Source organism: Arachis ipaensis, chromosome B05 (assembly GCF_000816755.2).
Source record: "Arachis ipaensis cultivar K30076 chromosome B05, Araip1.1, whole genome shotgun sequence".
Taxonomy (NCBI): Eukaryota; Viridiplantae; Streptophyta; class Magnoliopsida; order Fabales; family Fabaceae; genus Arachis; species Arachis ipaensis.
In genome coordinates this window covers 28,634,264-28,646,335 of record NC_029789.2, presented here as the reverse complement: position 1 = coordinate 28,646,335, position 12,072 = coordinate 28,634,264, and the positions used below count along the sequence as shown (strand labels likewise).

Below are 12,072 nucleotides of genomic sequence, written 5' to 3'. Positions count from 1 at the left end.
TTGAATCTTTTCTATGTCAAATATCATATCAAGCTTAGAATATGAATTTTTTTTCCAGCCAGTATTTTATACATTAATTATAGTATATTGTGCAGTCACGCTATGAAAACTCTCTTGTCGTTGAACTGGATATTACAGCACGGGAGGAATTCAAACTCATAGAACATGGCCTTGAACGACTATGGGACAGTAAGAAAGACTCGGCTTTTACGATGTTTATATAATTTGATTATGTTTAATCCACTATGAGTTTGACTATTCTAATTACGAATTATTTAATTAACAAATATATGAATTCATACTTATATATATATAATCATAATAATTAATTTTATGTACATATAATATTTTACTTTTTTATATTAATTTTAATGCTTCGGCCTAGTTGAATTTCATAGGGTCTCAATCCCAATCTACAGCATATTTGAAGTAGGGGTCACCCCTTGGCTTCACTAATAATAATAATAATAATCCTATTATTGTCTGATTAAAGAAGCAATTGACTCTAGATATTGAGCTTTTTGATTAAGCAATTCACACACTAATTCCTCCTAATCCGGGCTTGTTTGGCTACCTTGCAACTCTCAGGAATGTCTCGAGACAATATTCAAAAGGAATCTGAAGAATCGGGGGAGGTGGTTCCAGATTCATTGGAGGGAGAGGATGTTGTCTCCTCCGATAGTTCTGATGGCGAAGATTCTGCTGGACAAAAGGCTTCCATGCTGTCCTATGACCTCAATAGAACGCCAGAAGAGAATGAATATCCTTATAATGGAATGTCTCCTGAGAAGAAGAATGCGTGGCACTTGGCTATGTGGGCAACACGATACTTGAATCCTTGAGGGCAATGCTTTAGTTTAGGTGAAGAATTTCGATTCAGGTTGCATAGGATAACCGAGACTTATTTGTTGATCTTGTCGTGACTTTATAACTATTCATATTGCTATTAGAGATTGTTTTTCCTAGAGAGTTTTTCATATTAAAGACTTAGGGAATCTGATATTTAATCAAGATTGGTACAGTTGTTATTTTTTTAGGTCAATAATTCTGGAACTGGGGTTATTACATGCATTTATGCCGCGGTGCTTAACAGTGAATCATCTAAAATGCATTTGGTACAAGCATTTCAATTTCTGAATTAGTTTGGATGTGTGGTAACATCTCCTGAAATTGTTTATGCCTCTTTCATTTCATTATCTCTCAGAAATTGAAACCAACTATGCTTCTTTTTAATTCTTATTTCAATTAGGAATAAGGTATCTCTTTCATTGTTTTTTTTCCAATATTCTTGCATTGGAATAAGATTATGTCGTATTCAAGTTTAGACATTTTGGTCAATATTATGATATTAATTTTCAGATAATTTATTTAAGTAATTATGTATGAAATATGGTAATTATAATTTTGCAGTAAGTAAAGTTTGATTGGGTGAGCTATTAGAAAGGGATAACTTATTTATTGGTACAATAAGAAGACATTTTTCATTATATTCGATATGTGAATAATATCCCTTTTTTAATAGTAAAAGAGATCACAAATTTTATTTATCATAAATTCAATAAAAAAGATATGACAACTAATTTTTGGTTCAGAAATAAAAAACTTATTTATTATCATTCCTATTATTAACATATACATTAATAATAAATGATACTTATTATTGATGCGATGTGTGGGTGTGAATTATTACGCCGCTTCTCTCGTCTGTCGCAGCTCTTGCCTTTTGAAAGGCTGTTGTCCCATCTTCAATTCTCTTCTCGGGTAAGCATTCGTCCACCAATGATTTTTTATGTATATATTTTGACTGAAGCTTTTACCTGTACCTAGCAACATGCATGGCTGTATAATTTGCTTATAGATGACCCAGGGGTATAGTTCATGAAACTGTATTGTATTAGGAGCATTTTTCTTTGATTCCAAGTTGTGACTTTGGAGGCAAGGCTTTCGTTTACATGACATCCCTGGAAAATGTTCATATTGCGCTTTATATGTGGCTACAAGATCACTTTCATTCTCCAATATTCGTTGTTTACTTTGTAAACTAACTAAGTCGAGTACAGATTATGCTGAGATATTTGTTTTGTTTGAGTGCACACATAGTAAACGGCCACACTATTAGTTGAGAAGGAGGCTGTACATGAATTTTGGTGAAAAAGTGAGACAACAATAAAAGTTTTGGGTAAGGATCAAATAGAAAAAAAAGATAGTAAGAAATGAAAGTGACGTTTTTAGCTTAATTTTGAACACCCCACCCTCAAAGGGTAACTTTCCACTCCCTGCCTTCCTCTGTTCTTGAAAACCTCATAGTCTGCCGATTTCAAAGATTTAAAATTAACATGCATTAAAAAAACAAGAATGAAATGCCTCATGAGCTACTTGCGATTATGAATCAGAAAAAACAACTATGAACCATGACTATTTGTATAATTTTTTGTGTGCTTGTTGGTATCAGGAGTTTAAGATGGCTCGGAAAGGTCGATACACGAAAAAATCAAAATTGGGACCAGGATTTCAACAACCTCAAATGGAGCGACTGCGACTTCGGACTCTCACCATGATGGGATGGCTCTCAAATTCTCCCGACCAGTGGTGATAGTGTCCCTGCAAGTGGTGATAGTGTCCCCGCAACTTCACGCCCTTTCCGTCCCCCGCGAAGTGAACCAAGGCCTGCTTCATAGATGAGCACAAATAATGCCCAGAACTCGCTGCCAGGCAATCTAAACTTGGACGCTAATGCAAATGAGGTACCTCTTCTTGATGAAGAAGTTGACGACCTCCTTGATGCTTCTGGAGCTCAGAGTCACAGAGGACGCAAGACTACAGAGCTTTGGACGGTTAAGATCATCGGTAGCGTATTTAATTATTTTTCTTCGATCAACATGATTTAGGCTCCACCCATTGTTAATTTACACTATACTCTAACTCGTTCATCCCAAATGCTTTCCATTGCAACACAGTCAATGACATTTGACCTTCTCCATTGTTTGAATTGTGTTTTTTATTTCTTGTTTTATATTTTTTAATTAGATAAAATGTATTCTGTGGCCTATCAAAATATTTTAAAAAATTCTAAATTATTATATTAATTTAATTTTTGTCTCCGACATTAAAGTAAGGTATCGCTTTTGTCCTTAACGTTTGGGATAAGTCTCAAAGTTGTCCCTAACGTTTGAATCATCCTATTTAAGTCCCTAATGTTTCAAAATTGACTCAATGTTGTCCTGCCATTAGGAATCTGTTAACGGAATTGACGGCGGAACAAAATTGAAACGATTTTGAAACGTTGGGGACAAAAACGATACATAGAAATAAATTTAAGTTTTATCCTTCACCAATATCAATCTTTTACGGTACATAATTATTTAATTATTTTTTAATCATATTTAAGTAAATTACACTTAATCACATTACTTTGATTCTAAATAAATTTATTTTTTTATAATTTTACTCTTAAAAATTTTTACTCATCATGAAATATTTGTAAAATGACTTGAATCACATTATTTTATTGTATATGTATCATTTTTTCCCACAAGTTTATGTATTAGTCATTCTACAAACATTTTATGATGAGTAAACATTTTTAAGAATAAAATTATAAAAAATAAATTTATTTAGAATAAAATTAATGTGATTAAGTGTAATTTACTTAGATGTGATTAAAAATTAATTGAATAACTATGTACCGTAAAAATTGATATTATTGAAGAATAAAATTAAAATTTATTTCTATGTATCGTTTTTGTCTCCAATATGTTCGTCCTATTTAAGTCCCTAACGTTTCAAAATCGTCTCAATTTTGTCCCGCCGTTAATTCTGTTAAGAGATTCCTAACAGCAGGACAACATTGAGTCAATTTTGAAACGTTAGGGACTTAAATAGAACGATTCAAACTTTAGGGACAACTTTGGGACTTACCTCAAATGTTGGAGATAAAAACAATACTTTACTCAATTTCAAATTTGTACTTATTATTAATTTTTTACATTAAAAGTCAGACATTTTTTTTAATTTGTTTCAAGTGTTGCAATTCTACACCAATTTATGCATGTTTTATGCTGGTCTAATCCATCATGCTTCTTTTGCTAAGCATATAATAAGGTATTATGTTAATATTATTATGTTATATATTAATTTTCTCGCATGCTGTCCACAACGGATACACGTATAAGGTATTATGTTTGGCTTATAGATTCTGACGGCACAATCAAGCCGTCAAAACTAAGCGTGAGGGAGGCTTTGGAATGGCCTAACGGTAGGAAGATTGTGCTCAAGTTCAACAACGCAAAGCAACCAATTGGAGACGAAGCTGGACTGTTGAGTGGCGTGCTTGGTCTGCTGGGATCTGACTATGAAAAATTTTATATCTTTGAGGAAAGTTGGCGTAAGATTATCACTAAAAACAAGGTTTATAACGAATGTGTCAAGGTAAAAGTTTATATCCCCTTTGAATTAAATCTGCTTATTTTTATAATTATTGATAACTTGTATTATCTGTGTAGCAAATTTTCCACTTTGATGAAAATAGCGAAGGAACTATCAAGAAAAATATTTTGAAAAGTATGGGGAAGTCTTGGAAGGAAACAAGGTTGAGGTTGTATGATGATTTTTATGAGCCAACATTCACGATTGAACAAAATATTGAGCATCGCTCACTGGGAATTGATCGAGAGCATTAGATATGGTTCCTTGACTATCGCGCCAAACCTGAGACGAATGTAATCTAGTGTATCATTGTTACACAACAATACCATTTATGTTGCCTTGAGTCTTTTTCTATCAGTTTCTAATCGCCCTTTGTCTCTGATGGACCAATAGGAGAAGTGCAGAAAAAATGCGATCAATCGATCAAAACAACTATATACCGACACTGGCGGTTCGAAAAGCTTTGCACGGCGGATGGAAGTAAAGGTACTTTACTTTTTTATTCACTCTTTAGACTATCTCTGTGACTTAATTTTTCTTGATTTTGTTGAATACGGTAATGGCAAAAACTTTGTTGTTACAGTCAAAACAACAAGGAAGGAGAGTCGGTAGAGGAGAGTTATGGATCACAGTACATAAAAAAAAGGATGGCGCATATATCAGTGATGAAGCAAGAGCAATTGGTGTAAGTACTACTTGTTATAATTATCGATAAAATTATGATCTCAAATAGGGTAATAGTTTACTTCTATATGAAATGCTATATGATCTTTTCTTAATTTTATTGTGGCATTTATACTATGATATATGACCGACAAACATTCAAATTTGATTCTGTGTAATTTTTAAATCTTATAAAATTTTGGCACCATGTTGATTATAATTTATATAAGCTTCATTCGTAGGGAAAAATATGCAATTCCAAAATTTCTTTCGTAGTTGACACTTTTGCTCTTTTTAAGCCTTTGATAATCTTTCTCTTTGTAAAAGATTTGAGCTTTTTTTTCTTGGTTTTAGAATTTATTTTGGTTAAATTGCTATTAGTTATTGAATCATTATTTCAAAGCTAATATAAAGGAAGATTGAAAGACAAGGTTTTGGTAAGGGCTGTTGACATTTAAAGGGTGAATGCTAAGATATGGTGGGGACTTGTGGGAAAGGAGATGTTGTTGTTATCTAATTATCTTAGAATTCATTTAGTTGATTCAACAAATTATGTTCTTTCTCATCTTTCTCATCTATTTTTTGGTGATTTATTTCTCTGGCTTATTTATTTATGTGTCATAAGATTTATTGTTTGTGTTATTTCTAAATCTAGATGAATGGATAGTAGTTAACGAAGATTACATCAAATTTTGATAAAGGAGGTTATTTTTGGGGTGCAGATTAAGTAATCTCAGGTCTAATTCGAGTGCCTAATGATATGCTTATGGTTGAGTTTCATCTGTGATTTCATTGATTTGTGGATTACAATTCCTTAGTTATTATTGCAGATTATAAATATGTTACCTAGGATAGTTGTTACTGCATGAGATTTCAATCCTTAAGTAGAGTTTCACATTTACTATGAAAATTCTGTTTGTTATGTTCGAAATAATTCAGTTTCACTTATCCCTTATTTATTTTTATAGTGGTTGGCATTCTATGAAATAGATTTTCTATTTTGGTTGTTTTATGTAAATAACTTTTGATACCAATCTTTTTAATACTATATTTGTGTGTTTTTTATTGTGATGTAAGTGATATAATTAATCGTCATGTTTGGCGTGTTCTGATGGACCCATCAACAAAATGATGGTATTTGCTAATTTGTGTATGTAGGAAATAATTGAGGAGATTGAGTAACAGGATGAGTCTTCTAGAATGTTGTCTAAAAATGATTCTATTGAACAGGTTTTCGGAAAAGAGAAACCGGGTAGAGTACATGGTGTGGGTTTCGGACCGACTCCTAGTCAACTCTTCGGTTCGAATTCACATGCGCTGGGCAACAGAATCCAAGTAGAGGAGACCCAAAGGAAGCTGCTTGAACTGCAGGTAGAGCTGGAAGGCGAGAAGTTGAAGAGGAAGGCGATGGAGGATGAGGCAGCAGCAGAGAAGAAAAAGAGGCAGGCGATGGAGAGTGCTCTGATTTATCTATTTCAACGGCAGGGTGAGGAGCTGCCACCAGACATCACTGCAGGGATGAGCAATTCCGAATGATAGAGTGAAATATAGTATGTTAGGATTGGAGATATTTTGGATTGATTAAAACATTATTTTCAATTATATTATGCAACTCTTTGCAAGATATTTGTTTTCTTCGTATTTTCATGAATATATTATTTTGTTTTGCATATATAATCTTATTGTTTTTGCTACAAGTTTAGATACTAAGGTTGAAAATATTAACTCTTAAAATTGTAAAAAATGTAAAAAGAAAAAAATACTCTTATAACCGCCGCTAAACGTGCACCAACTTGACAACATCTAAGTAATTAGCGGCGGTTATACCAGCAATTTCCTAAAATCGCCGCCAAATCTAATCCCGGCACCCATAACCAGGGCGGTCAGGTGAATCGTCGGCCTTTGATTTTGCGCCCCTTATAGTGTTCTGAACCCACAGGGACGGGGGGAGGGGACCCGTTTGTTATATGGGGCGGGGGCACGGATAGTGGTACCCGCCCCGTGGAGATTCGTTTAATCCCTGTTTATATGAAAATACTAAAATGCCCCTGTTATATATATATAAAAGATATGAGTTGGAGCAAACCCCAGCCGTCACTCATGTTACTCCTCTCTTCTATCCTCTCCTCTCCTTTCTTCAATTCTATCACTTTCAAACCATTTCCTCTTACGGATTCATCACTGCCAACTGCCGAACACTAATCGCCGACCGCCACCTCCTACCCCTCAGTCCCTCACCGACAACATTAAAATCCTCTCCTCTCAGTCTCGACGTTACAGCTGCAGTGAGTCATTATCGTCAGAGCGTCCGAGCCTCTGTGCCGCTTCTCAGTCTTTGTCATCTTCTGCGTTGGAGCGTCCGAGCCTCTGTGCCGCTTCTCAATCTTCGCCATCTTCGCTGCCGGAGCGTCCAAGCCTCTGCTCTTTCTTTCGGTAAGTAGCTTCTGTGAACTCTGAATTTTTTTTACTTTGATTTGAAGCATTTGTGATTCTAATTTTGATTTGAAGCATCAGAAATTTTTAGTTTGTGATTCTGATATTGATTTTTAGTTTGTGGTTTAAAGCATCAGAAATTTTACTTTTTTTTAACTTTGATTTGAGTTAAGTTAACTATAATTTATGTTTTTTATTCTGATTCTGATTTTTATGATTTATGTGATGCTTTGTTAATTCTGTTATTTATGTAATTTTATTTGTTTATGTTACAATTTCTCATTTTGATTCTGATTTATATAATTTATGTGATTGTGTTATAATTTTTTTGAGTTAGGTTATTTATGATTTGTGTTTTTTATTCCGATTCTGATTTGCATGACTTATGTTTGTGATTTCTATAATTTATGTTTGTAGGATTCAAGTAAATCAGAATCTACCATCATTACCATTACAACTATTACAACTATTACAAGATGAAAAAGGCTAGAGAATGATTGAGAATTATATTTTTATGATGTGATGAATTATGTTTGACTGTTTATGAATTATGGATATGATATTATGTTTAGTTGTTTTTTAATGTAATTTGGGATTATCTTTGTTTTTTAAAATTTTTTCTATTTTTTCATTTTTTTTATTTTTATTATTTTTTACAAAAATCCGCGGATATCTGCGGAGACCCCAGTCTCCGGCGGATACGGAGTCCCCGTTACTCGTAACAGGGATGGAGACAGGTTTTGGCGGCGGGGGACGGGGGCCGGGGGGCATGTCCCTGCCCCCATGGGATCCGTTGCCATCCCCACTTAAAGCCAACGAATAAATAGAACTCCATCTACTAAGCATGACAACTCATCTATAAGGAATGTATATGCATATTTCAGTTATCACATATAAATTCTAATTTTGATTTTAAATGAAAAAAAGGAAAAAATGTATTTTAAGAATTACATCTAAACATAGAAAAGTTTCTCATGTTTGCTTTTGAAGTAATCCTTTAAAAGATTGTTCAGATGAAAGATTCCCCTAATAATTAAAAAGTTTGTTCAACATACAGTGCAGGCCTTTAGCAGAAGAGGATACAAAATCTTTTATCTAAACAAACTTGAGAACTTAGATAAACCAATTAAAGACAACATTATCATCAAGAACCCACTTATTGATGACGCAATGCCTGAAAGACTACCACAAGCAAGACTGATCATGATTGTTGAATCTTCAGGTCTAAAATAATAAGAAAAAAAAGCTTTCAGAACCAAGCACACACATTTGAAGATTCCCTACTAAAAACAACAATTCGATACTTGGAATAATCGAGCAAGAAAGTCTTCATCACTTAAAAATCTATAATGTCACCAGAATCAGTACAGTTACAGCAGTTGAAACATGAGTATGTCCAGCTTCCGGTCCCTCCCTAGTGAGGCCAAAATCTGAAAGTTTTGGCCTAAAATTTTCATCCAGTAGTATATTTGAGCATTTAAAATCCCGATATATCACCTTCGGTCAAAAACATTTTAGAAGAAAAAGAAGATTAGTTTGTTGGGAAAATTGGATGCCAAATGTGTCTGAACAAAAATATAGATATCATTAGAAGTTCATGTATGTAAGTATGTTTAAAACTACTAATATAACATGGCAATGCTTACCTGAACTTTTGATTCTTCATGCAGATATGCTAACCCTTGAGCTACTCCAAGTGCTATATCAAGTCTTGTTTTCCAAGGAAGAGGATCATAGGCTTTATTGAAAAGATGATATTCTAAGCTTTTATTCGACATATATTCGTATACAAGTAGTCTTTGAATTCCTCTTTCTCCATCCACAGAACAGTACCCTAACATTTTCCTAATATTTTTACGATAATAGGTCAAGAATCAAACAAATCAGGGAACAGCGAAATAGATTTTTACGATAAAAATCAGAACCTAACATTTTTCTAAATTTAATGTGTCAATATTTAAACTTTCATTTTCATATCACTGCAACATAGGAATAGCGAAACAGCCAGGGAACCAAAATAATGGCACTTATCACAGGAATAGAGAAACAGAAGAAAGAACTACTTACCTTGTAGTGTTCATGGTGAGGGTTGAGCGCCAATTGAGGGAGAGAAAGCACCGATTAAGGGAGGAGCGAGAGAGAGGTAGCATCTTTAGTGTTTAGGGTTTGCGAGAGAGAGAGAGACCACTGAGGGAGGGCACGCCGATGCAGGGTGCGCCAACGGAGCAACGTCGATAGAGAGTTGCGAGAGAGGGTGCGAGGGTGGCGAATCCGAGGAGGAGGCTTGCATTGAGGGTGTGAGGGTTGCGACAGAGCAGGTGCGAGAAGGTGCGATAGAGGGCTCGGAGAAAGGGCTGGGTGTAAGGGTTCTCAGCGGTGATGAAGATGAAGGGCTGGGAGAGAGGGCGTGCAAGCGTTCTCATCAGTAGTGATGAATTGGGACATGGTAGTGATGAAGATGAAGGGCTGGCAGCGAGGGTTCGAAGGCCTGAGTAGTGAAAGGATCATCACTTCTTTAATTTAGGGTTGAAGTGTTTCATTGGAAAAAAAATTAAAGTGTTTGAAAAAAATTGGTGAATACTATGTCGGTACGCTTTTTTTAGAGTGCCCAGAGTGAGACAAATTAGGCACGCTTCAAAAGCGTATTTGTTTCTCTCTATCGCCACGCTTCTAAAGCATGGCAAAAAAAGGCGTGACCAAATCAATAATTAGTTGTCACCCTCATAAAAGCGTGCCGATTTCCCTCTATGGCCACGCTTTTGACGCGTGGCAAAAAAAAGCATGGCCAAATCAGTAATCAACCGCCACTCTCATAAAATTGTGGCCATTGACCACTTTTGGCCACGCTTTTAAAGCGTGGCAAGAAAAAAAATGTGCCGACAGGCCTTTTTTCTTGTAGTGCCATGTATACGGTAAATGAAAAAATTAAAAAAATAATATAATTATTTTTACTAATGTGACAATACATCATTTAAATTTAGAATAAATATTCAAATTAATCTCTAAAAAATTTTATATCAGACATTTTGATTTTCAACAAATTTTTATTCTCAAAAATTAAAGTGCTTAAGAATTATTTCTGTCAAACAGGTTGATGCTTGCGTGATTTTGAAAGAAAACTAATTTGTCCTAAAGTAAATTTTTTGAGGATCTAATTATCTTATAATAAAGTTTATTAGAGATTTATTTGTCTAATACATATGGAACAATTGATTTAAAGTGACCTAGGGACCAATCTGTCTGATGAGAGTAATTATAAAAAAATTTTGAGAATAAAAATTTGTTGAAGATTAAAGTGGTTGATAAAAAATTTTGTAGAGACTAAAATAATTATTTACTCTAAAAATTACATATATAATTATTTTTCTATACTATATCAATATTAAATTCTTATGTGTAAGTTATTAAGTAGAGTTGTGAAAAACTATAAGAGCCGAAATAAATTGAAAAGAAAAAGCGAGAAAGAAAGAAGCTAGAGAGAAGAGAAAAATACAGAGAAGTTATTTTGCAAAATATTGTTTAATTGATAGTAACAGTTACAAAATCTGTATATAATTGACTCGTATAACTAATTTGAACAAATTGGGTAGCTAGCATAAGCAATGCAACTAACTAATGAGCTAGCTGTTGCAAATTAGCCTAATATTCCCCCTTAAACTAAAGGGTTTGTTTTGTATACTTATTGTCTTTGAATTCGAGGAAAGTAGGTGTTAAAAGGAGTTTGATCAATATGTTTACCACCTAATCTTGGACTGATATATATGTGTTCAGCGAATACTTCTTTCTTTATCAATTGATTTCTAACAAAGGATTGATCTGATGCAAAGTGTTTGGATCGGACGCAAAGTGTTTGGATCGGACTTGTTATGTAAATTTAGTTAGCACACAGTAGTATTACACTTTGATTGTCAAGTAAGGAATTTTGATTTTAGATAGCAGATACTATAGCCAAATAATTTTAGTGAGTGTTTCTGATATTCCTCTGAATTCATCCTTCATTTTCTTCTTAACCATGAGACTAGAATTGGGCCTCGATAGATCCCAGAACCGTTTATGAATTTTTTATTGTCCGCGTCACTTTTTTACTTCGAATTGTAGAAGCCATATATCCTAAGGTCTAAAAATATTTTGAATTGTAGACCACAATTTAGTGTACTTAATTAATATGAGAATGTGTTAGCTCAGTTGAGTTTGAGAGTGTTGCAGTAAAGATTTGTGGTTTAAAGATACAGTTAGAAGTGGTTTGTGGTGCCTTGTTGTGCCATCATTGTGCCATCAATATGTAAGCCTTAGCAAAATTAACAATACTTAAGGTAGTTGGTATATATTCTTGGCCTAATAACAACCTACAATGACACTAGTTCAACTGAAATATAATACAGAACTAAAATAGGAACTGTTACCTCATGGCAACTGGTATCTCAGCCGGTGGAAGGGACTGTCTGGGTACAGGCATAAGACACGGCGGTCGCTCCCATGCCCAAACAAACAACAGATTAAGAGGACGCCCTGTAAAGATGCGCGAGACATGCTGACTCCCAACTATAAGTA

The 12,072-nt window shown here is 34.3% G+C and overlaps 2 protein-coding genes across 2 annotated transcripts; one reads left to right on the top strand and one right to left on the bottom strand.

Moving 5' to 3' along the window:
• On the top strand, window positions 2,459-6,603 carry LOC110271866. The gene is made up of 5 exons (XM_021123466.1): window positions 2,459-2,847; window positions 4,193-4,428; window positions 4,503-4,718; window positions 4,819-5,566; window positions 6,319-6,603. Exons 1-3 carry the CDS (start codon window positions 2,679-2,681, stop codon window positions 4,677-4,679), a joined length of 582 nt encoding a protein of 193 aa, XP_020979125.1. The 5' UTR covers window positions 2,459-2,678; the 3' UTR covers window positions 4,680-4,718; window positions 4,819-5,566; window positions 6,319-6,603.
• On the bottom strand, window positions 8,811-9,352 carry LOC110262790 (probable serine/threonine-protein kinase PBL20). Its single transcript, XM_021103484.1, has 2 exons — window positions 9,168-9,352; window positions 8,811-9,018 (listed from the first exon to the last, which is right to left on the bottom strand). The coding sequence occupies exons 1-2, from the start codon at window positions 9,297-9,299 to the stop codon at window positions 8,866-8,868; spliced, it is 285 nt and encodes a 94-aa protein (XP_020959143.1). The 5' UTR covers window positions 9,300-9,352; the 3' UTR covers window positions 8,811-8,865.

Coding starts and splice junctions, on each gene's coding strand:
- LOC110271866 (XM_021123466.1), top strand. CDS start 2,679: ATGAGCACAAATAATGCCCAGAACTCGCTGCCAGGCAATCTAAACTTG. Junction 2,848..4,192: donor TTGGACGGTTAAGATCATCG/GTAGCGTATTTA, acceptor TTTGGCTTATAG/ATTCTGACGGCACAATCAAG. Junction 4,429..4,502: donor TTTATAACGAATGTGTCAAG/GTAAAAGTTTAT, acceptor TTATCTGTGTAG/CAAATTTTCCACTTTGATGA.
- LOC110262790 (XM_021103484.1), bottom strand. CDS start 9,299: ATGTCGAATAAAAGCTTAGAATATCATCTTTTCAATAAAGCCTATGAT. Junction 9,019..9,167: donor ATGAAGAATCAAAAGTTCAG/GTAAGCATTGCC, acceptor TTTTGACCGAAG/GTGATATATCGGGATTTTAA.